Consider the following 21,204-nt stretch of genomic DNA (forward strand, 5'->3'; position numbering starts at 1 on the left):
AAATTTCAGGGATTTATTCATTGGGGAAAAGCTTGCAGACCTGGAGGAGCTAGAGGGGACTTATCCTTACCAAAGAGGAATGGATTCAGGTATCTGCAGGTTAGGAACTTTGTTTTGAAGGAGGTGCCATCATGTACGACACTGCCGCCCCGGTACTGCAGGGTAAGCTTCTATCCGAGGATGAATTTGGGGAAGGCAGAGTGGCGGACATGTCTGGGGAGTTGATGGAGAGGGAGAACGCCCCCTTGAGGAGATTAGGTGCAAGTGGGAGGAGGAGCTGGGAGGGTGCCTGGGGGCTGGAGTGTGGAGGGAAGCCTTATGGAGCGTGACTGCAAGCTCGTTGTGAATGAGGCTAAGCCTTTTTCAGTTTAAGGTGGTGCACAGGGCCCACATGATGATGTCGAGGATGAGTCGATATTTCTCGGGAGTGGAGGATAGGAGTGGGGGTGGGGGGGTGCAGGGGGCTGGCAAACCATGTCCATATGTTCTGGGCTTTGCAAAGTTGTGAAGATTCTGGAAGAGCTTTTTGGAGGTTATGGCAAAAGGTTTGGGGGCAGAGATAGCTCCGAGTCTGGAGGTGGCCATATTTGGAGTGTCGGAGGATCCGGGAGTGCAGGCTGATGGCTCGGAGACGGATTTTGTTTTGCTGGCGGGACCCGGATCGGCTACCGAAGGCCAGGATTTGGGGGAGCGACTTGGCAGAATTTCTGCAGCTGGAAAAGATCAAGTTCACCATTTGTGAGGTAGAGGAGGGTGAGGGGTTCACTTCAAGGCGGAAGCCGTTTATTGACTTCTTTAAGGAGGATGAAGTCATCAGCGGTCAGGTGGGGGGTGGTTTGTTTGGTTTGGGTTGTAGTCTCTAGTTGTGGGGGAGGGGAAACGAAAGGTTGGAAAAAGTAGGCGGATGCCGGGGTGGTAGGCGGCTGAATGGGTGGTTTCTGAGGGGAGGGAGGGGTTTTGTGGCCGGGATGGTGGCTGAGGTTTGTATTTCCTTTGTCCTTTTGGTTTTGCCATTTTGTGTTTGTAAATATTTTTTAATGCCTTCAATAACATGTTTTTTTCAAAAATAAAATGACCATGTACTTGACTCAAAGGTCCTGGGTTGTAGCCGGGTTTATTACTAACCATACTAACAAAATCTGTAAACTGGTTACTGTGGTTCGTTTATTACCCTCTAACCTGTGGACCCAGCCCTAACACTATCTTGGAGAAGCACTCAGCACATGGTGAATGTCTGAGTGGCTTGCTGTGAGCTCTGTGCCCTGAGCTGTCTCCTGCTGGAATGAGCGGGAAGTGTCGTGTTCCCCGTTTTATAGTGTGTATGTTCTTGCCTGTGATTGGCTGTGATGTTGGGTGTGTATTGATTGGTCCGTTGATCTGTCCTTCAGTGTGTATGTATGTTTGCACCATGATGTTTATCTGAATATCATGACAACCAGGGCCTAAGCTAACACTTGGTTTGGCTTGTTGCTCTTTGATTGTTTTGAGCTCAGTGAGGCTGTCTTACTCTCCTGCCTTGGAGATAATCATTCTCAAAACTGTTTATTCACATCCAATGTCTCTCATGTCATTCTCTGGACATAGATTATTCTGCGTCTTGCTCCCTTGGTGTCTCTTGGTCATCTGACCCTGATATGCTTGACTCGTCAATAACATCATTGTCTAACCAATGAACGTAACCTTTAATCCTTTACTCTTGTAGCCACGTAAAATGGCTGCTTCCCGATTAATTTGGCCAAAACCCGATTTAAAATGGCTAACCGGAAAGGCTGATGGGAAAAGCAGGTAACAAGATACAAACGGCCAGCTGCAGGCAGAATATCATATTCGGCTCTGGGGAAGTCGGCCCAGATCGATACTCAGGACTATTAACAGCCCATCAACCCAGACATCTGCAGTTTAATCGGCTATCCCCGGGAACAATTGCAACATATTAGCAATTGAATACTGGGCCAGACCTGTCGGCGCCTGCAGTGGCCGAAACAAAGGCAGGTGAACGACCACCCCCCCGATCGGGGAATCGCCTCGCAATTGGACGTATCGAACCCAGTGATTGGGAACAAGTCCAATCACTTGGGACTCAGGGTCAAGGGCCGCCCCGGGAGGCGGGAAGCCCCTGGGCCCTATAAAGTGAGGGGCCAAGTTCTCTCTCTCTCTCTCTCTCCCTTCTTCGCCTGCTCGAGACCTTCGCAAGAACATCAACCGGCAACTGTAAGTTTGAATCCAGCGATCGCTATCCGATAAAGACTCCTAGCCATCGACCTGTATCAGCCTTTTGAATCCCGCGGGCCAAATCCGATTGGATAAGCCATTCATTTCCCTGACCTGGTGGGCTCTTCCTAAAGTTAAGTATTGGCCAGTAGTGATAGATTTATTATATAGATAGTAGGATTATTGTATAAACATTACATGTTGTATATAATAAATGACCGTTGATTTCAATCTTACTAAGCGGTGTGCTGACTTATTAATCATAACTTGAGCTTGAACCACGTGGCGGTATCAGAAAGATACCTGGCGACTCGTGAGCAAAGGTGACGTAATCAGAGCTAATAAACTAAGGCTAAAAAGAGCAACACTCTACAACCCTCAATGCGTTTGGGTGAGACATTAAACCGAGCCTCTGGTCTCTCAATTCAGGTGGACATAAAATGTTCCACGTCATTATTTGCCGAGAGTTGTCCTGGTTTCATTGCCAATATTTTATTCATCAATGAACACCAGCAAACAAAATTAATCATCCATCACCGTATGTGGGATGGATAATATACACAAATCTGCTGCAGCCTGCATCACAATAGAGATGCCCCCTTTATTAGACAACAGTGAAGTTCATGAACAAGGCACATACATCAAGCACTCAAAGTAGTTGCTGAAATAGTCCACAAGAGTAAATTTACTCTCTCCATCAGGAAGGTGTGTAGCTTTCAGAAGTTACAATAAAAACCTGTCTCTGGATTAACTGCGGGAAATAAAGGTTCTTCATTCACCTTGGCACATTCACCCTCTCGCATCATGCTTTGACCGTGACCCATTTCCTAGGACGGCCTGGCGCAGTAGTTAGCACTGCTGCCTCACAGCGCTGAGGACCCGAGGCCGGGATCGAACCTGGATCCTCAGCGCTGTGAGGCATCAGTGCTTAGCACTTGGTTCGATCCCAGTCCTGGGTCACTGTCCGTGTGGAGTTTGCACATTCTCCCCTTGTCTGCGTGGGTCTGTCACCCCCCACAACCCAAAGATGTGCAGGGAAGGTGAATCTGCCACACTAAATTGCCCCTTAATTGGAAAAAAAATTAATTGGGTACTCTAAATTTAAAAAAAAGATCATGACCCATTCCCTACAGAGGGCTGGTCAGAGAGCGGTAATCATAAATCATAGAATTTACAGTGCAGAAGGAGGCCATTTGACCCATCTGCGTCTGCACTGGCCCTTGGAAAGAGCACCCTACTTAAGCCTTCACCTCCACCCTATCCCCGTAACTCCATCTAATCTTTTGGATACTAGGGGGAAATTTAGCATGGCCAATCCACCTACCTGCACATCTTTGGACTGTGGTGGAAACCGGAGCACCCGGAGGAAACCCACATAGACACAAGGAGAAAGTGCAAACAGTCACCCGAGGCCGGAATTAAACCTGGGTCCCTGGAGCTGTGAGGCAGCAGCACACTAAAACCTTGCATCTCCGATCCTGATTGAAAACAAATGAATTTTTAAAAGTACCTCTTCAATCCTGAGGGCTGATTGCACCAAATCACCAGAACGGGACATAGGAACTACTGTTTTATTGTTGTATTGACAGTCAAGCTGCACTAAGTCTTGGCATTGAGTGTGACAGGTATACTTGCAGTCTGGAGAAAGCAAACAAAAAGAGTTTATATTAGTCAACTGCAGCATCTCACTCAGCAACCCATGGTGAGAGTTCAGTACACTAACTGACCCAGTAATATATAATCCTCTTTACAATGTAAGGTTTAAACCTTCAGTCATTATATTGTATATTGCCCGTTCCTCAAGGCAAAAAGTGTTTAGTTACCATCTTTAGAAAGAGACATCCAGGTCTTGGTGGTGGCTGATATCTCAATACTAAGTAACCTAGGTAACCTCAGCATTAACTCCCGGACAGATGCTCATGTCTTCAATCTAAGGGCAGCACGGTGGTGCAGTGGGTTAGCCCTGCTGCCTCACGGCACCGAGGTCCCAGGTTCGATCCCGGCTCTGGGTCACAGTCCGTGTGGAGTTTGCACATTCTCCCCGTGTCTACGCAGGGTTTTGCCCCCACAACCCAAAGATGTGCAGGTTAGGTGGGTTGGCCATGCCAAATTGCCCCTTAATTGGGAAAAAATAATTGGGCACACTAAATTTATTTTAAAATGTTTTTAAAAAATGTCTTCAATCTAATTTTCCCATTGTGAAAACTCACGTTGCCTTTACCGAACACTGTTGCAACAAGAGATTTAATGGACTTGGAGGTAACATTTCCATGGCATTCACCATTCCCAGAAACGAGGTATTGTCACAACGACCAAATCAAGGTTTCAAACTTGACATGTATGGTCTCGAGTAGAGGTGGGGCCTAGACAGGCAATTCTGGAAAACTGGTGAAAGCAGTTTCTGGTTTCAAAGTCACAAATTTTTGATGATTTACAATTTTAAATTTTTTTTATGGTACTGGAATCTGTTGCATTAAAAGGAGAAAAAATTTCCACTATTGCATTGTGCTAACCATCTTGAACTTGAGGTGCATAAATTATGGATTGATGGTTTCCAACTAGTTTCCATATCATCGATAAGAAAACAACAAAGAGACAAGGAGATGATGTTTGATCCACACTTTCCTCAGGATCCCCATTCTTTTACTGATTTCCACCTGTACCTGTGTTCCGATATACGCTATGCTGATCCTCAGGAAATTTGAGTACAACTTCTCCTGAGCAAGATCAGCGCAAAATGCACGTGAGATACAGAAAATTCTAGGCCAAGTCTCAGTATCTATTCTGTCCTTGACTCTTGCAGTGGAACTCAGGCTCATGACCATCCAGCACTATCAATCAAGCCAAACCGACAACTGTGTCACGGAAGTGTACTTTTAAAAGTGATAGTATTGAAAAGGTGGTACGTTTCCCAACAGGTAAGGTTGCATGAAAGAGGCAACTACAGAGAAAAGAAAACATGGAAGGAAGTGGTGCTTCAAAGCCAATTAAATAATTTGGAAGTGTTGTTGCTGTTGTAACATGAGGAAATGTGGCAGCCATTTTGTGCACAACACGCTCCCATGAACAGCGATAAGATTAATGGCATGATCATCGATGTCATGCATGTTCGACTGAGGGATGTATATTTCCCACGCTATGAAACTCCCCTACTCTTCTATGAATAGGGCCACGGAATCTTTTACATTTTCTAGTGGGGACAGGACGGGGCCTTGGTTTACTGTCTGACCCGAAAGACGGCACCTCTGACAATGTAGCATTCCCTCAGCACTGCACTAGGAGCATCAACCTGGATTAAATCCTGCAGCCTCTGGTTTGGGGTTTGTAACCCAGGTCTACAGCCTCAGAGGCGAGAGTGTGACCACTGAACCAGAGGCTGACAGTTTTGATAACTATAAGAAAACAAGAGTCCCAACAATAACATACAACCTGGAAACTAACACGGTGCAAGTGGAACATATATAGCCTTGCATTTGTGTTAAGCAGTTTACGTAGCTAAAAAGGCTCAAGTACATTTAAATATATCTATACAGGTTAAGGTAGTCTTGCTTTGAATCAACTGGAATTAACAGTGGGCTGAGGCAAAGAGGTCACTGGCATAACCTTTACATGGTGGTTTAAACAGGGGTTTAGCATATAATCTCACTATGAACTAAAATGCTGCACTGACATTTGTTGATCCACACCAACTGCTGGGGCCAGTCGCCCGATTTACAAAGCAAGCATTATTCACATGTTTGCTAATTCTAAGGCTAACGGCAGAGCATCTGAGAGAAATCATCATCAGCAGAAGTTACGTAAATCCTCTTAACCTCCAGGCACAATTGCAGCATTAAAGCTGCTGTGTGTTAAAACAAACCAAGGTATATATTGCAAAAGCAGGTAATGACTGCAGGAGAGGTCTTTAAATTTCACTCACTCCTATCAGATGTTTAAAGAAAAGGGCACTCCGCCCCCACCCCCCTACCTGAAGATTTCCTCCTCGTCACCTGGAGTTTGATTCTGCCCGACAGTTTGCAAATAGGTATTCCCATCATGATATTCCGAATAGCAGGAAGGCTTTCTCCCCAGCGAGGCAAGTCACTCTAATGTTGGCTGACTCAGCATCAGACCAAACCTGTCACAGGGCGGCGTATGGCTCTGAGTGATCTCTGGCCAAACCCCAACATATCCTGTTGTGTTACTTAGTACCCAGCCTCTTTGCAGGCTTCATTTGACTGCCTGTTGAGAAAAGTGAACAGCAGTCATTGTGGATTTTGTGCTTTCTGTCAATTCTGTTGGTAAAGTATTTGAATTTCAAATGGGGTATGTTATTTTAAAAATAACCCTGCTCGGGGACTATCGATACTGAACGCTGGTGCTGAGGTGCAAGTCAAACAGTGCAGTATTTATCTATTCAAATGAAATGCAAGTTGCTCACTTGATGCAGAAGCAGCCAATCAGTCCTCCAGTGTTCCATTGGTTTACTAGTCGGATACAATATTTTCCAGAGGAAGTCTTTGCTGGAGAAACCAACCATTTAATTATTTAGAGCTTCTGTGTGCCTCAAAGCCTTTGGGCTGGATTTTCCGTTCCTGAGATGCTGCATTCCCCGATTTTGAGGCTATGTCCGTGTGGTAGTATCAGGTATTGCGGTACCCGAGAGGCTGTAGACCATTGGGTAAGCCTAGCAGCTTACCATTGGCTGTTTGGTATGTGGCTCCGTCCTGACAGGCGGGGTATAAGAACAGGTGCCGTCCCAGCAGCCCTCATTCTGTACTGAAGCTGCTGGGGAACAGATCTAGTCTATTAAAGCCTTCAGTTATGATACAACCTCGTCTTCGAGTCTAATTGATTGTGCATCAGTCCGGAGCATGTGTCTAGTCTTACAACAGAAAAGGCGTCGTCCCCGCACCGATGCACCGCCCGGTGGGGGCTAGCAGCCGTGTCACGTAAAATCCCCGGCGTTCCAAGCAGAAACGGCCAGAGAATTGCCGGGTCCGTGGCCACGCATGCGCACAGCGGCGACCTGCAGCGGTCGCCCCTTACAACAGGCGTCAGCCGTGTGCTGTCCCGGCTTGCCAGATAGTGCCGCAGAGGGGGCGGAGCATCGCAAAAGCGGCGCCGCCCCCAATTTCGGCGGGGATTTGGATTCTCTGGCCGTTCGCCGAACGCCATTTCGCCGTCGCCGACCGGAGAATCCAGCCCACAGTTCAAGGGTAATTAGGAATGGGGAATAAATGCTGGCCCAGCCAGTGACATGAGCCACATCCCATGAAAGAATAAATAAATAAGTTATGTTAAATTTGGATAGAACCTTGGTTGGACCGCACTTAGGATATTATGAAGAGTTCTGGATTCCGTGTTATTAAAAGGAGAGAGCTGAACTGGGGCATATGCAAAATACATTTGTTAGAATGATACCGAAAATGGGAACTTATTAAGTGAGGGCTCTTTTATCCAGAACAGAGAAGATTGATGGGACCTAATTGACGTTTTCAAGATTATGATAGAGTTGACACAGAGATGATATTTCTATTTGTGAAACCAAAAATAAGCCATCAATATAAGATAGTCACTCATTAATCCAATAGGAAATTCAGGAAAAACTCCCTCACTGGGCGAGATCCAATCTGCATGTTTAAATGAGCCTAATGGCTGGCTCATTGAAATGCCCAGATGCTAATTCACCTGGCGCCCAGGACTCAACGTCTGTGCCTTCCAGACCTTGCCAGGGTGCTGTTTGATACTGATCCACACAAAAGTGGACCAGGCATAATGGCAGCTCGGGTGGGGGGGGTTCTCACATGTCATTGGAGTGCTTGGGGACAGGGCAGAGTGGTACCCTGGCACTTTCCTTGGCACCCAGGAACCTGGCAGTGCCATGAGGCTGACAGTGCCAGGGTGCCCGATCAAAATGGTGCCCCGATCTGAGATCAGCCGTTCCCATTGGCGAAATCCGCTGGCCAGCAGGAAATGGGTGGCTTTGGCGGGGAGGAAGTCGCCCAGCCCAAAAGAAATGGCCACGTGTCGTTGAATAGTGGGGTATTTCTTGGTGCTGCAGCCGCCGAAAACACCCCGCTAAACGCGCTCGAATTTAACATTTGTCTGCTGAATCGCGTCCTCATTTTGGGAAGGAAAGCAGATATAAATTGCATCAGCTGTCCAGCGCGATTCCCATTGCAATCAACCCACACTTAGGGTGCAATCCTACGGCCTTGCTGCGCCCAAAAAGCAGCTTGCCACAGCAGAGCATGGCTGCTGAAAGCCAGGAGACCCTGCTCCCGGGATCTACCAGGCTTGCAACGCCTCGCGAGATTCAACGCAATCTCGTGAGATATTGCAATGTGAATTCCGCCCACCTTTTAGCAGGTCAGCATATTAGAGCGAGGCAGTAAGCCTCACTCCAATGTGCAGATTCCCGAGGAACCTGAGGCTTTGGGATTTAACCTATTTGCCTCAGAGACCTTGGGCGAGCGACATTCAGTACTGGTCCCCACAAACAGGGACCAGACAGGGGCACTCATTGGGGACTCCCTGGGGATCGGAGGCCTCCAGCTGCATGTCCTTTAGGCAAGATGGTGCCCTGGCATTGCTGGTGCAATGTGGATACCCTTACAGTACCAGCCTGGCACTCTGGCAGTGCCACATGGGTGTCAACCTGGTACAGCCAAGGTGCCCAGTTGGCACTGCCAGCTGGCATGGGCCCTGCTGGGTCCAAGCTCGCACTTTTTGCACGCACGCTATCGAGCTGGGGTTGCCCGGTGTAAGTGCTGGAGGGGGTGCGGGGAGCGGTCCGGGGACCCTCCCTTACTGCATTTGGGCTGAGTGGGAGGTCGGGGATTGCTTCGGGGGCCTTGGGGATTCGGACTCCATTTAAAAATGATGTCCTGATCTCTCGCTACACTGGGGGGTTCCGGCGAGTGGAGCTCCCCACTGTACAAAATGGGGCTATGTGCTGCCCCGGCCGCGCGTTCCCCATTCATGCACTGCGATTGCTAAATGTGTTCGCGAGAGGACTTTATTCCCTTTTGGGAGAATAGCACTCTTAGTGATTATTTTGGAACCAGGGGCCAAAAAAGAGGTGTGTGGGACCCAAAGGCGCCGGCAAGCCAGGTTTCACAGAGATCGGTGTGCCCTTTTTAAACCGCAACCACCCCTCCAACCACCGTCCTCGCTGGCATCAACCCCCGATGCACCCCTCCAACAATCACTGGCATCATGGCTCTCCCGAAGGTTGCAGCTTTGGTAGGTGCTGTCTAAGGAGCCTATCGAGTTGCCACAGTGCATTTTGTAGATGGTATACACAGCTACTACCGTGTGTCGGTGGTGAAGGAAGTGAATGAGTGTGGATGGGGTGTCAATCTAGTGGCTGCTTCGTCCTGGGTAGTGTTCAGCCTCCTGAGTGTGAGTGGAGCTGCACTCATCCAGGCAAGTGATTTGATTGATTTATTGCCACGTGTACTGAGGTACAGTGAAAAGTAATGTCCTGCTTACAGTCCAGGCACATCACGCCATACATGAAGATATAGAACATATTACAAATACACAATGTAAAAACATAAACATCTGCGGTCTCACGACGCCGAGGACCCGGTTTCGATCCCGGCTCTGGGTCACTGTCCTTGTGGAATTTCCACATTCCCCTTGTGTCTGTGTGGGTCTCGTCCCCACAGTCCAAAGATGTGCCTGGTAGGTGAATTGGCCACGTTAAATTGCCCCTTAATTGGAAAGAAAAAGAATTGGGTACTCTTATTTATTTTTAAAAATAGTAAATGGGGATCATAAGCGGGCCCTCAAGATTCCTTCCATCAGGTTCTCGTCAGGCTGGATTTTTCTCGCTTGCTGCTTAGAATAATAGAATCCTAGAATGGTTACAGTACAGAAGGAGGCCATTTGGTCCTTTGTGTCCATGCTGGGTCCCGAAAGGAGCAATTCAACTGATCCCACTCACTCATGCAGATTATGCCGTCAGATAATTCTGTTTAAAAGCCACAGCTGAATCTGCCTCCTCCACGCAGTGAATTCCAGATCCTCACAACTCATTGAGTAAAACGGATTTTCCTCAGGCCGCCTTTTGGTTCTTTTGTCAATCAAGTTAAATTGGTGTCTTCAAATTGTCGATCTCTCTGACAATGGGAACAGCTTCTCCCTACCTCCTCATGATTTTGAATGCTGCTGCTGAGTTGGCAGTCACATAGAACTTAGAACAGTACAGCACAGTACAGGCCCTTCGGCCCACGATATTGTGCCAACCATTTATCCTAATCTAAGACCAACCTAACCTGCACCCCTTCAATTTACTGCTGTCCATGTGCCTGTCCAAGAGTCACTTCAAAGTCCCTAATGACTCTGACTCTACCACCCCCGCTGGCAGTGCATTCCACGCACCCACCACTCTCTGTGATCGCCCCATACCTTCCTCCAATCACCTTAAAATTATGTCCCCTCTTGACAGCCATTTCCACCCTGGGGAAAAGTCTCTGGCTATCCACTCTATTCATGCCTCCCATCACCTTGTACACCTCTATCAAGTCACCTTGTACCAGCCCCGAACAGGCGCCAGAATGTGGCGACTAGGGGCTTTTTCACAGTAACTTCATTGAAGCCTACACGTGACAATAAGCGATTTTCATTTCATTTCATTTCACCTCTCTTCCTTCTTCGCTCCAATGAGAAAAGCCCTGGTTCCCTCAACCTTTCTTCATAAGACATGCCCTCCAGTCCAGGCAGCATCCTGGTAAATCTCCTCTGCACCCTCTCCAAAGCATCCACATCCTTCCTATAATGAGGCGACCAGAACTGGACACAATATTCCAAGTGTGGTCTAACCAGGGTTTTATAAAGCTGCAGCAAAACCTCACGGCTCTTAAACTCAATCCCCCTGTTAATGAAAGCCAACACACCATACACCTTCTTAACAACCCTATCAACCTGGGTGGCATCTTTGAGGGATCTATGTACATGGACCCCAAGATCTCTCTGTTCCTCCACACTTCCAAGAATCCTGCTTTTAACCCTGTATTCAGCATTCAAATGCGACCTTCCAAAATGAATCACTTCACATTTATCTAGGTTGAACTCCATCTGCCACTTCTCAGCCCATTTCTGCATCCTGTCAATGTCCTGTTGTAACCTGCAACAGCACTAGACACAATCTACAACTCCCCCAACCTTTATGTCATCTGCAAACTTACTAACCCACCCTTCCACTTCCTCATAAAAGTCATTTATAAAAACCACAAAGAGCAAAGTTCCCAGAACAGACACCTGCGGGGCACCACTGGTCACCGACCTCCAGGTGGAATACTTTCCATCCACTACCATTCGCTGTCTTCTTTCGGCCAGCCAATTCTGTATCCCGACAGCAACATTTCTCTGTATCCCATGCCCCCTAACTTTCTGAATGAGCCTACCATCAGGAACCTTATCAAATGCCTTACTGAAATCCATATACACCACATCCACTGCCCGACCTTCATCAATGTGTCTCGTCACATCCTCAAAAATTCAATAGGGCTTGTGAGGTATGACCTGCCCCTCACAAAGCCATGCTGACTATCTTTAACAAAACTATGTTTTTCTAAATAATTATAAATCCTATCTCTCAGAATCCTTTCCAATATTTTGCTCACCACAGACGTAAGACTGATGGGTCTGTAATTCCCAGGCATTTCCATATTCCCTTTCTTGAACAGGGGAACAACATTCGCCTCCCTCCAATCATCCGGTTCTACTCCAGTGGAGAGTGTGGACGCAAAGATCATCGCTAACGGCGCAGCAATCTTCTCCCTCGCTTCCAGTAGTAACCTTGGGTATATCCCGTCAGGCCCAGGGGACTTATCTATCCTGATGCTTTTCAAAATTTCAAGCACATCCTCCTTCTTAATATCAACCTGTTCAAGTCTATTAACCTGGTTCACGCTGTTCTCATGAGCAACAAGGTCCCTCTCTCTAGTGAATACTGAAGCAAAATGTTCAGTTACGGCCTCCCCCATCTCCTCAGACTCTAGGCACAACTTTCCCTCCACTATCCCTGATCGGCCCTACTCTCACTCTGATCATCCTCTTATTTCTCAAGTAAGTGTAGAATGCCTTGGGGTTTTCCCTAATCCTTCCCGTCAGGGCTTTTTCATGCCTCCTTCTAGCTTTCCTCAGTCCATTTTTGAGTTCCTTCCTGGCTATCTTGTAACCTTCTAGAGCCGTGCCAGATCCTTGCTTCCTCAACCTTATGTAAGCTTCCTTTTTCCTCTTGACTAGAAGCTCCACTTCTCTTGTCATCCAAGGCTCCTTCACCTTACCATTCCTTCCTTGTCTCAGTAGGACAAAACTATCCAGCACTCGCAGCAAGTGCTCCTTAAACATTCCCCACATTACTGTTGTGCATTTCCCCAAGAACAATTGTTCCCACTTTATGCTCCTCAGCTCCTGTCTAATAGCGGTATAATTTCCCCTCCCAAGGAACATATACTAATCTTGTAGTTTACAACTGTAACGGGGATAGAAAAAGAAGAGAGGGTATAATTGGAACTAGGGACCACTAGCCAATGGTAACTCCCTGCCCAGGTGGAGGAGGGTGCGAGCAATAGGAAAGCCAATTGGCAGCCTACACCACCACAAACCATGGAGGGGGGAGGGGTGGGGGGGGCGGGGTTGGGTTTCGAAAATCCCACCCAACGTTCTATATAATGTACAGTGATCTCCAGTGATGCCACTTTGTACTGTACATCGCCACTGAGGTACACCAAGTCTCAATTAAAATTAGATTAATCAAATTAGCATTTGACTAGTCTTGCAAAGCATTAATTCCATATCATTATATAGATTTCTTTGTAATTTTTTGTTTACATAGAAACATACATAGGAAATAGAAGCAGGAGGAGGCCATTCAGCCCTTTGAGCCTGCTCTACCATTCATTATGATCATTGCTGATCATCGAATTCAATACCCTGATCGCACCTTCCTCCCGTATCCCTTGTTCCTTTTAGCCCCAAGAGTTATATCTAATTCTTTCTTGTAATCATGTAACATTTTGGCCTCAACTACTTTCTGTGGTAGTGAATTCCACAGATTCACCACTCTCTGGGTGAAGAAACCTCTCCACACCTCAGTCCTAGAAGGTGTTACCCCTTATCCTCAAACTATGTCCCCTAGTTCTGGACTCCACCACCATCAGGAACATTCTTTCTGAATCTACCCTGTCTAACCTGTTAAAATTTTATAAGCTTCTAGGAGATCCCCTCTCACATTTCTAAACTCCTGTTAATATAATCCTAACTGACTTAGTCTCTCCTCATATGATAGTCCTACCATCCCAGGAATCAGTCTGGTAAACCTTTGCAGCACTCTCTCCATAGCAAGAACATCCTTCCTCAGATCAGGCCACCAAAACTGCACACACTACTCCAGATGTGGCCTCTCCAATACCCTATACAATTGCAATAAAACATCCTTAATCCTGCGTTAACACGGTGGCACAGTGGTTAGCATTGCTGCCTCACGGCACCGAGGACCCGGGTTCGATACTGGATCCAGGTCACTGTCCGTGTGGAATTTGCCCATTCTCCCTGTGTCTGCGTGGGTCTCACCCCCACAGCAAAAAGATGTGCAGGGTGGGTAAATTAGCCATGTTCAATTGCCCCTTAATAAAAAAAACTTCAAACACAAACATCCCCATACTCAAATCCTTTCCATATGAAGGCCTACTTTGCTGCACTTGCGCGCTTACTTTCAGCAACTGATGCACAAGGACACCAAGGTCTCGCTGAGTATCCACCTGTCTCAATTTACACCCATTCAATGTTTTGTTGTTTTTTAAAAATAAGTTGAGAGTACCCAATTCTTCTTTTTTCCAATTAAGTGGCAATTTAGAGTGACCAATCCACGCCTGCACATATCTTTGGGTTGTGGGGGTGAAACCCACACAAACACGGGGAGAATGTGCAAACTGCACATGGACCGTGACCCGGGGCCGGGATCAAAATGGGACCTCAGCACCCTGAGGCAGCAGTGCTAACCACTGAGCTACCATGCCACCCTGAGTCACCCAATCAATATGCAGATTAAAGTCAACCCATAATCACAGAGGGTCCTTGATCACATGTATCTCTGATTTCCTGGCTAATGCTATTTCCAACATTGCCACTGCAGTTTGGTGATCTGTACACCCACCCCTAAAAATGAATATTTTTGTCCCTTGGTGTTTGTTAACTCGATCCATACAGATTCCACATCATGTGCACTAGCAACTCTCCTCAATATTGTATCAATATCTTCTTTTAAAAAATATATATTTTACTCGAGTTTTTTGGCCAAACATAACAATACGTAGTGTTTCTTTTACACAACAATAAAGCAATATAAATAGCCGTGGCCAGTTTTAAACAAATAAATAAATAATATATAAAGAAAAACAAAAGAAAAACAAAACTAAATGGCAACTGCCTTGTCCAAAATAAATACTCTCCAAAATTACAGTCCAACAATCCAATATACAATTACATATACCAAATACCTATACATGTACAATAACATCCCTGAGAGTCCGTCCGATTCCTCCCCCCCCCCCCTCCCCCCTGGGTTGCTGCTGTTGTCTACTTCTTTTCCATTCCCTCTATCTTTCTGTGAGGTAGTCGACGAACGGTTGCCACCGCCTGGTGAACGCCTGAGCCGAACCCCTTAACACGAACTTAATCCGTTCTAACTTTATGAACCCTGCCATATCGTTTATCCAGGTCTCCACCCCCGGGGGCTTAGCTTCCTTCCACATTAACAATATCCTGCGCCAGGCTACAAGGGACGCAAAGGCCAACACGTCAGCCTCTCTCGCCTCCTGCACTCCCGGCTCATCTGCAACCCCAAATATAGCCAACCCCCAGCTTGGTTTGACCCGGACCCCCACCACCTTCGAAAGCACCTTTGCCACCCCCACCCAGAACCCCTGTAGTGCCGGGCATGACCAGAACATGTGGGTGTGATTCGCTGGGCCTCTCGAGCATCTCGCACACCTATCCTCTACCCCAAAAATTTACTAAGCCGTGCTCCAGCCATATGCGCCCTGTGTAGCACGTTAAATTGTATCAGGCTTAGCCTGGCACACGAGGACGATGAGTTTACCCTACATAGGGCATCCGCCCACAGCCCCTCCTCAATCTCCTCCCCCAGTTCTTCTTCCCATTTCCCTTTCAGCTCATCTACCATGATCTACCCCTCGTCCCTCATCTCCCTGTATATGTCCGCTACCTTACCGTCCCCCACCCATGTCTCTGAGATCACTCTATCCTGCACTTCCTGCGTCGGGAGCTGCGGGAATTCCCTCACCTGTTGCCTCACAAAAGCCCTCAATTGCATATACCGAAATGCATTCCCTTGGGGCAACCCATATTTCTCCGTCAGCGCTCCCAAACTCGCAAACGTCCCATCTACAAATAGATCTCTTAATTGTACTACCCCAGCTCTTTGCCATGCTCCAAATCCCCCATCCATTCTCCCCGGAACGAACCTATGATTGTTTCTTATCGGGGACCGCACCGAAGCTCCCGTCCCTCCCGTATGCCGTCTCCACTGCCCCCAAATTCTCAATGTAGCCACCACCACCGGGCTTGTGGTGTATTTCTTTGGTGAGAACGGCAACGGCGCCGTCACCATTGCTTGCAGGCTAGTCCCCTTGCAGGACGCCCTCTCCATTCTCTTCCACGCCGCTCCTTCCCCTTCTCCCATCCACTTACACACCATTGAAACATTGGCGGCCCAGTAGTACTCACTTAGGCTCGATAGTGCCAGCCCCCCCCTATCCCTACTACGCTGCAAGAATCCCCGCCTCACTCTCGGGGTCTTCCCAGCCCACACAAAACTCATAATGCTCTTCTCAATTCTTTTGAAAAAAGCCTTCGTGATCACCACCGGGAGGCACTGGAACACAAAAAGGAATCTCGGGAGGACCACCATTTTAACCGCCTGCACCCTACCTGCCAATGACAAGGACACCATGTCCCATCTCTTGAAATCCTCCTCCATCTGTTCCACCAACCGTGTTAAATTAAGCCTATGTAATGTACCCCAATTCTTGGCTATCTGGATCCCCAGATACCGGAAGTCCCTTGTTACCTTCCTCAACGGTAAATCCTCTATCTCTCTGCTCTGCCCCCCCCGGGTGCACCACAAATAACTCACTTTTCCCCATGTTCAGTTTATACCCTGAAAAATCCCCAAACTCCCCTAGTATCCGCATTATCTCTGGCATCCCCTCCGCCGGGTCCGCCACATATAGCAACAAATCGTCCGCATATAGAGATACCCGGTGTTCTTCTCCCCCCCTAAGTACTCCCCTCCACTTCCTGGAACCCCTCAGTGCCATGGCCAGGGGTTCAATCGCCAGTGCAAACAATAACGGGGACAGAGGACATCCCTGCCTCTTCCCTCTATGGAGCCGAAAATAGTCAGACCCCCGTCCATTCATGACCACGCTCGCCATCGGGGCCCTATACAGCAACTGTACCCACCTGATATACCCGTCCCCAAAGCCAAATCTCCTCAACACCTCCCACAAATAATCCCACTCCACTCTATCAAATGCTGTCTCGGCATCCATCGCCACCACTATCTCCGCTTCCCCCTCTGGTGGGGGCATCATCATTACCCCTAGCAGCCTCTGTATATTTGTATTTAGCTGTCTCCCCTTCACAAACCCAGTTTGGTCCTCATGGACCACCCCCGGGACACAATCCTCTATCCTCATTGCCATTACCTTGGCCAGGATCTTAGCATCCACATTCAGGAGGGAAATGGCCTGTATGACCCGCATTGCAGCGGGTCTTTTTCCTTCTTTAGGAGCGATATCGTTGCCTCTGACATAGTCGGGGGCAGCTGCCCCCTTTCCCTCGCCTCATTAAAGGTTCTCATCAGTAGCGGGGCCAGCAAGTCCAAATATTTCTTATAGAATTCAACTGGGAATCCGTCTGGTCCCGGGGCCTTCCCCGCCTGCATGCTTCCAATCCCTTTCACTACTTCCTCCGTCTCAATCTGTGCTCCCCGCCCCACTCTCTCCTGTTCCTCCACCTCAGGAAATTCCAGCTGATCCAGAAAGCACATCATTCTCTCCTTCCCGTCCGGGGGCTGCGCTTCATATAATCTTTCATAAAATGCCTTGAACACTCCATTCACTCTCTCCGCTCCCCGCTCCATCTCCCCCTCCTCATCTCTCACCCCCCCTATCTCCCTCGCTGCTCCCCTTTTCCTCAGTTGGTGGGCCAACAACCTACTCGCCTTCTCCCCATATTCGTACTGTACACCCTGTGCCTTCCTCCATTGTGCCTCTGCCTTATCCGTAGTCAACAAGTCAAACTCTATATGTAGCCTTTGCCTTTCCCTGTATCGTCCCTCCTCCGGTGCCTCCGCATATTGTCTGTCCACCCTCAGCAGTTCTTTCAACAACCGCTCCCTTTCCCTACCCTCCTGCTTTCCTTTATGTGCCCTAATAGATATCAGCTCCCTTCTAACCACTGCCTTCAGTGCCTCCCAGACCACTCCCACCTGTACAATTATCATTAATTTCCAAGTACCTTTCAATACACCCCCTCACCCTTAAACACCCCCCCTCATCTGCCAATAATCCCATGTCCATTCTCCAGGGTGGAAGCTGTTGTTTTTCTTCCCCTATCTCCAGGTCCACCCAGTGTGGAGCATGATCCGAGATGGCTATAGCCGTGTACTCCATCCCCGTCACCTTTGGGATCAGTGCCCTTCCCAAAACAAAAAAATCTATTCGTGAAAATACTTTATGTACATCGGAGAAAAACGAAAACTCCTTACTCCGAGGTCTACTAAATCTCCAGGGATCTACTCCTCCCATCTGCACCATAAAATCCTTAAGCACCCTAGCTGCAGCCGGCCTCCTTCCGGTCCTGGACCTCGATCTGTCCAGCCCTGGGTCCAGCACCGTATTAAAGTCTCCACCCATTACCAACTTTCCCGCCTCTAGGTCCGGGATTCGTCCTAACATACGCCTCATAAAATTGGCATCATCCCAGTTCGGGGCATACACGTTCACCAATACCACCGCCTCCCCTTGCAGTTTGCCACTTACCATCACGTATCTGCCCCCACTATCTGCCACTATAGTCTTTGCCTCAAACATTACCCGCTTCCCCACTAGTATGGCCACCCCCTTGTTTTTTGCATCCAGCCCCGAATGAAACACCTGCCCCACCCATCCTTTGCGAAGTCTAACCTGGTCTGTCAGCTTCAGATGCGTCTCCTGAAGCATAACCACAACTGCCTTAAGTTTCTTTAGGTGTGTGAGTACCCGTGCCCTCTTAATCGGCCCGTTCAGCCCTCTCACATTCCACGTGATCAACCGGGTTGGGGGGCTCTTTACCCCCCCCCCCCCCCCCCCCCCCGCCCCCCCACCCCTTGACGACTAGCCATTTCCTTTTTCAATCCAGCTCCTCACCCGGTTCCCACGTAGCTGTATCCCCCCAAGGTGGCGCCCCCCCGCCCCGCCCCCCCCCCCCCATACCAGCTCCCCCTTCTCCCCAGCAGCAGCAACCCAGTTAACCCCCCCCCCCCCCCCGCTAGATCCCAAGCTAGCGTAATTGCACCCCCCATGTTGCTCCCAGAAGTCAGCAAACTCTGGCCGACCTCGGATTCCCCCCGTGACCTCGGCTCACACTGTGCGAGGCCCCCTCCTTCCTGCTTCCCTGTTCCCGCCATGATTACCATAGCGCGGGAACAAAGCCCGCGCTTCCCCTTTTGGCCCCGCCCCCAATGTCCGGCGCCCACAGCTCCTCATCCTCCCTCTCCCCCTCCCCCACGACATGGGGAAGAGAGAGAAGTTACAGGGTCACAGGTTTAACAATCTGGGAAGTCTTCTTTTCCCCCTTTTCCCCCCTTCATCCCACAAATTCACCCCCCCTTTTGTCCCAAACGTTCTTTTTCTTCTGGCCCGCTCACTCCAGCTCCTCCTCGACAATAAATGTCCACGCTTCGTCTGCCGTTTCGAAATAGTGGTGTTTCCCTAGATGTGTAACCCACAGTCTCGCCGGCTGCAACATTCCGAATTTGACCTTCCTTTTATGCAACACCGCCTTGGCCCGATTAAAGCTTGCCCTCCTTCTCGCCACCTCCGCACTCCAATCTTGATATACGCGGATCACCGCATTCTCCCACCTACTGTTCCGAGTTTTCTTGGCCCATCTGAGGACCATCTCTCTGTCCTTGTATCGGAGAAATCTCACCACTATTGCTCGAGGAGTTTCTCCAGCCCTCGGTCTTCGCGCCATAACTCGATAGGCTCCCTCCACCTCCAGCGGACCCGTCGGGGCCTCCGATCCCATTAACGAATGCAGCATCATGCTCACATATGCCCCGATGTCCGCCCCCTCTGCACCTTCAGGAAGACCAAGAATCCTTAAGTTCTTCCTCCTCGCATTGTTCTCCAGCACCTCCAGCCTTTCCACACATCTTTTGTGTTGTGCCTCGTGGATCTCCGTTTTCACCACCAGGCCCTGTATGTCGTCCTCATTCTCAGCAGCCTTTGCCTTCACGACCCGAAGCTCCTGCTCCTGGGTCTTTTGCTCCTCCTTTAGCCCCTCAATCGCTTGTAATATCGGGGCCAACAGCTCCTTCTTCATCTCCTTTTTGAGTTCATCTACGCAACGCCGCAGGAACTCTTGTTGGTCAGGGTTATTAAACTGCCTTCTTCCGACGCCATCTTGCTTTGTGCCTGCCTTCCTGGCCGCTGCTCTTGAGGATCCACCGCAATCCGGCTACTTTCCTCTCTTTTTTCCATCCGTGTCCGGGGGGATTCCCTTCTGGATTACCGCACAGTGTTATTTGCCGTTAAAATTGCCGATGGGGCTCCTATTAAGAGCCCAAAAGTCCGTTCCACCGGGAGCTGCCAAAACGTGCGACTTAGCTGGTCATCGCGGCACCCGGAAGTCCAATATCTTCTTTAATCAACAATTTATTGTTTATTGACCTCTATGAGATTATCAAGTAAATGTACTTTGCAAATTAAGAATACTGGGATGAGGCTCATTCTTTTAAAACATTGAGCATGATTTTCTGGTCCCGACACTGGCAGGCATCATCATGGTTAGACCAGAAGATTCAGAGATCTACCGGATTCCCAGATTTGCCCATCCTGCCCACGATGATACCTGCTTGTTTGAGGACCAGAAAATCCTGTCCGTTGCTACCAATTTTTTAATATGCCACTTCCAACCTCATATCCACCCCCTCATGAAGACCACCTATTTCTACCTCTGGAACATTGCCAGCCTTCGCTCCTGTCTCAGCTAAGTTGCTGCTCAAACCCTCATCCAGACCTTCATTACCTCTAGACTTGGCTATTCCAACACAAAAACAGGAAATACTGGACAATATCAGCAGGTCTGACAGCATCGCTGGAGCGAGGAGGGACCTAACGTTTCAAGTCAGAATTACTCTTCGTCAGGGATGCATGTGGCACAGTTGTTAGCACTGGGACTGTGGTGCTGAGGACCCGGGTTCGAATCCCAGCCCTGGGTCACTGTCCATGTGGAGTTTGCACATTCTCCCCGTGTCTGCGTGGGTTTCACCCCCACAACCCAAAAATGTGCAGGTTAGGTGGATTGACGAAGCTAAATTGCCCCTTATTTGGAAAAGAAAAACAATTGGCCAGTCTAATTTTTGAAAAAAAGGATTACTCTTGGTCAAAACTAGAGAGAACTTGAAATAGGATGATATTTTTATTGTTGTGGTGGGGGAGGGGGTGCGTGGAGCAGTGGGGCTGGCTAGAGGGCCAGCGATTGGTAGAGATTGACAAAGATGTCGTGGACAGAAAGACAAAGGGAATGTAAATGGTAGTGATCAAAGAGGGTGCTTTTAGTGGCACATTAAGAGGTCGGTATGTGTTAATGGCAGAACAAAAGTAAATAGTGTGTCAAAGGACAGCTAGGAACAGGAAACAGTTAGCCCTAGTGGAGTGGGGTGGAGGGGAGGGGGGGACAATAGTGAAGGGAAAACAGATGGAT

General features: G+C 48.6%; 1 protein-coding gene across 2 annotated transcripts in view; it reads right to left on the reverse strand.

The window, feature by feature from the left end:
• Nucleotides 1–21,204, reverse strand: part of rassf3 (Ras association domain family member 3) — a 289,232-nt gene that overhangs the window by 155,855 nt on the left and 112,173 nt on the right. Inside the window, exon 2 of one of the 2 annotated variants that reach the window (XM_072484991.1) lies at nt 3,722–3,849. The exons of the other annotated variant lie outside the window; for it this stretch is intronic. Coding sequence (XP_072341092.1) covers nt 3,722–3,849 — 128 coding nt within the window. The remainder of the gene's footprint in view (nt 1–3,721; nt 3,850–21,204) is intronic. 2 annotated transcript variants of the gene reach the window in all.

This window comes from Scyliorhinus torazame, chromosome 19 (assembly GCF_047496885.1).
Source record: "Scyliorhinus torazame isolate Kashiwa2021f chromosome 19, sScyTor2.1, whole genome shotgun sequence".
Lineage (NCBI taxonomy): Eukaryota > Metazoa > Chordata > Chondrichthyes > Carcharhiniformes > Scyliorhinidae > Scyliorhinus > Scyliorhinus torazame.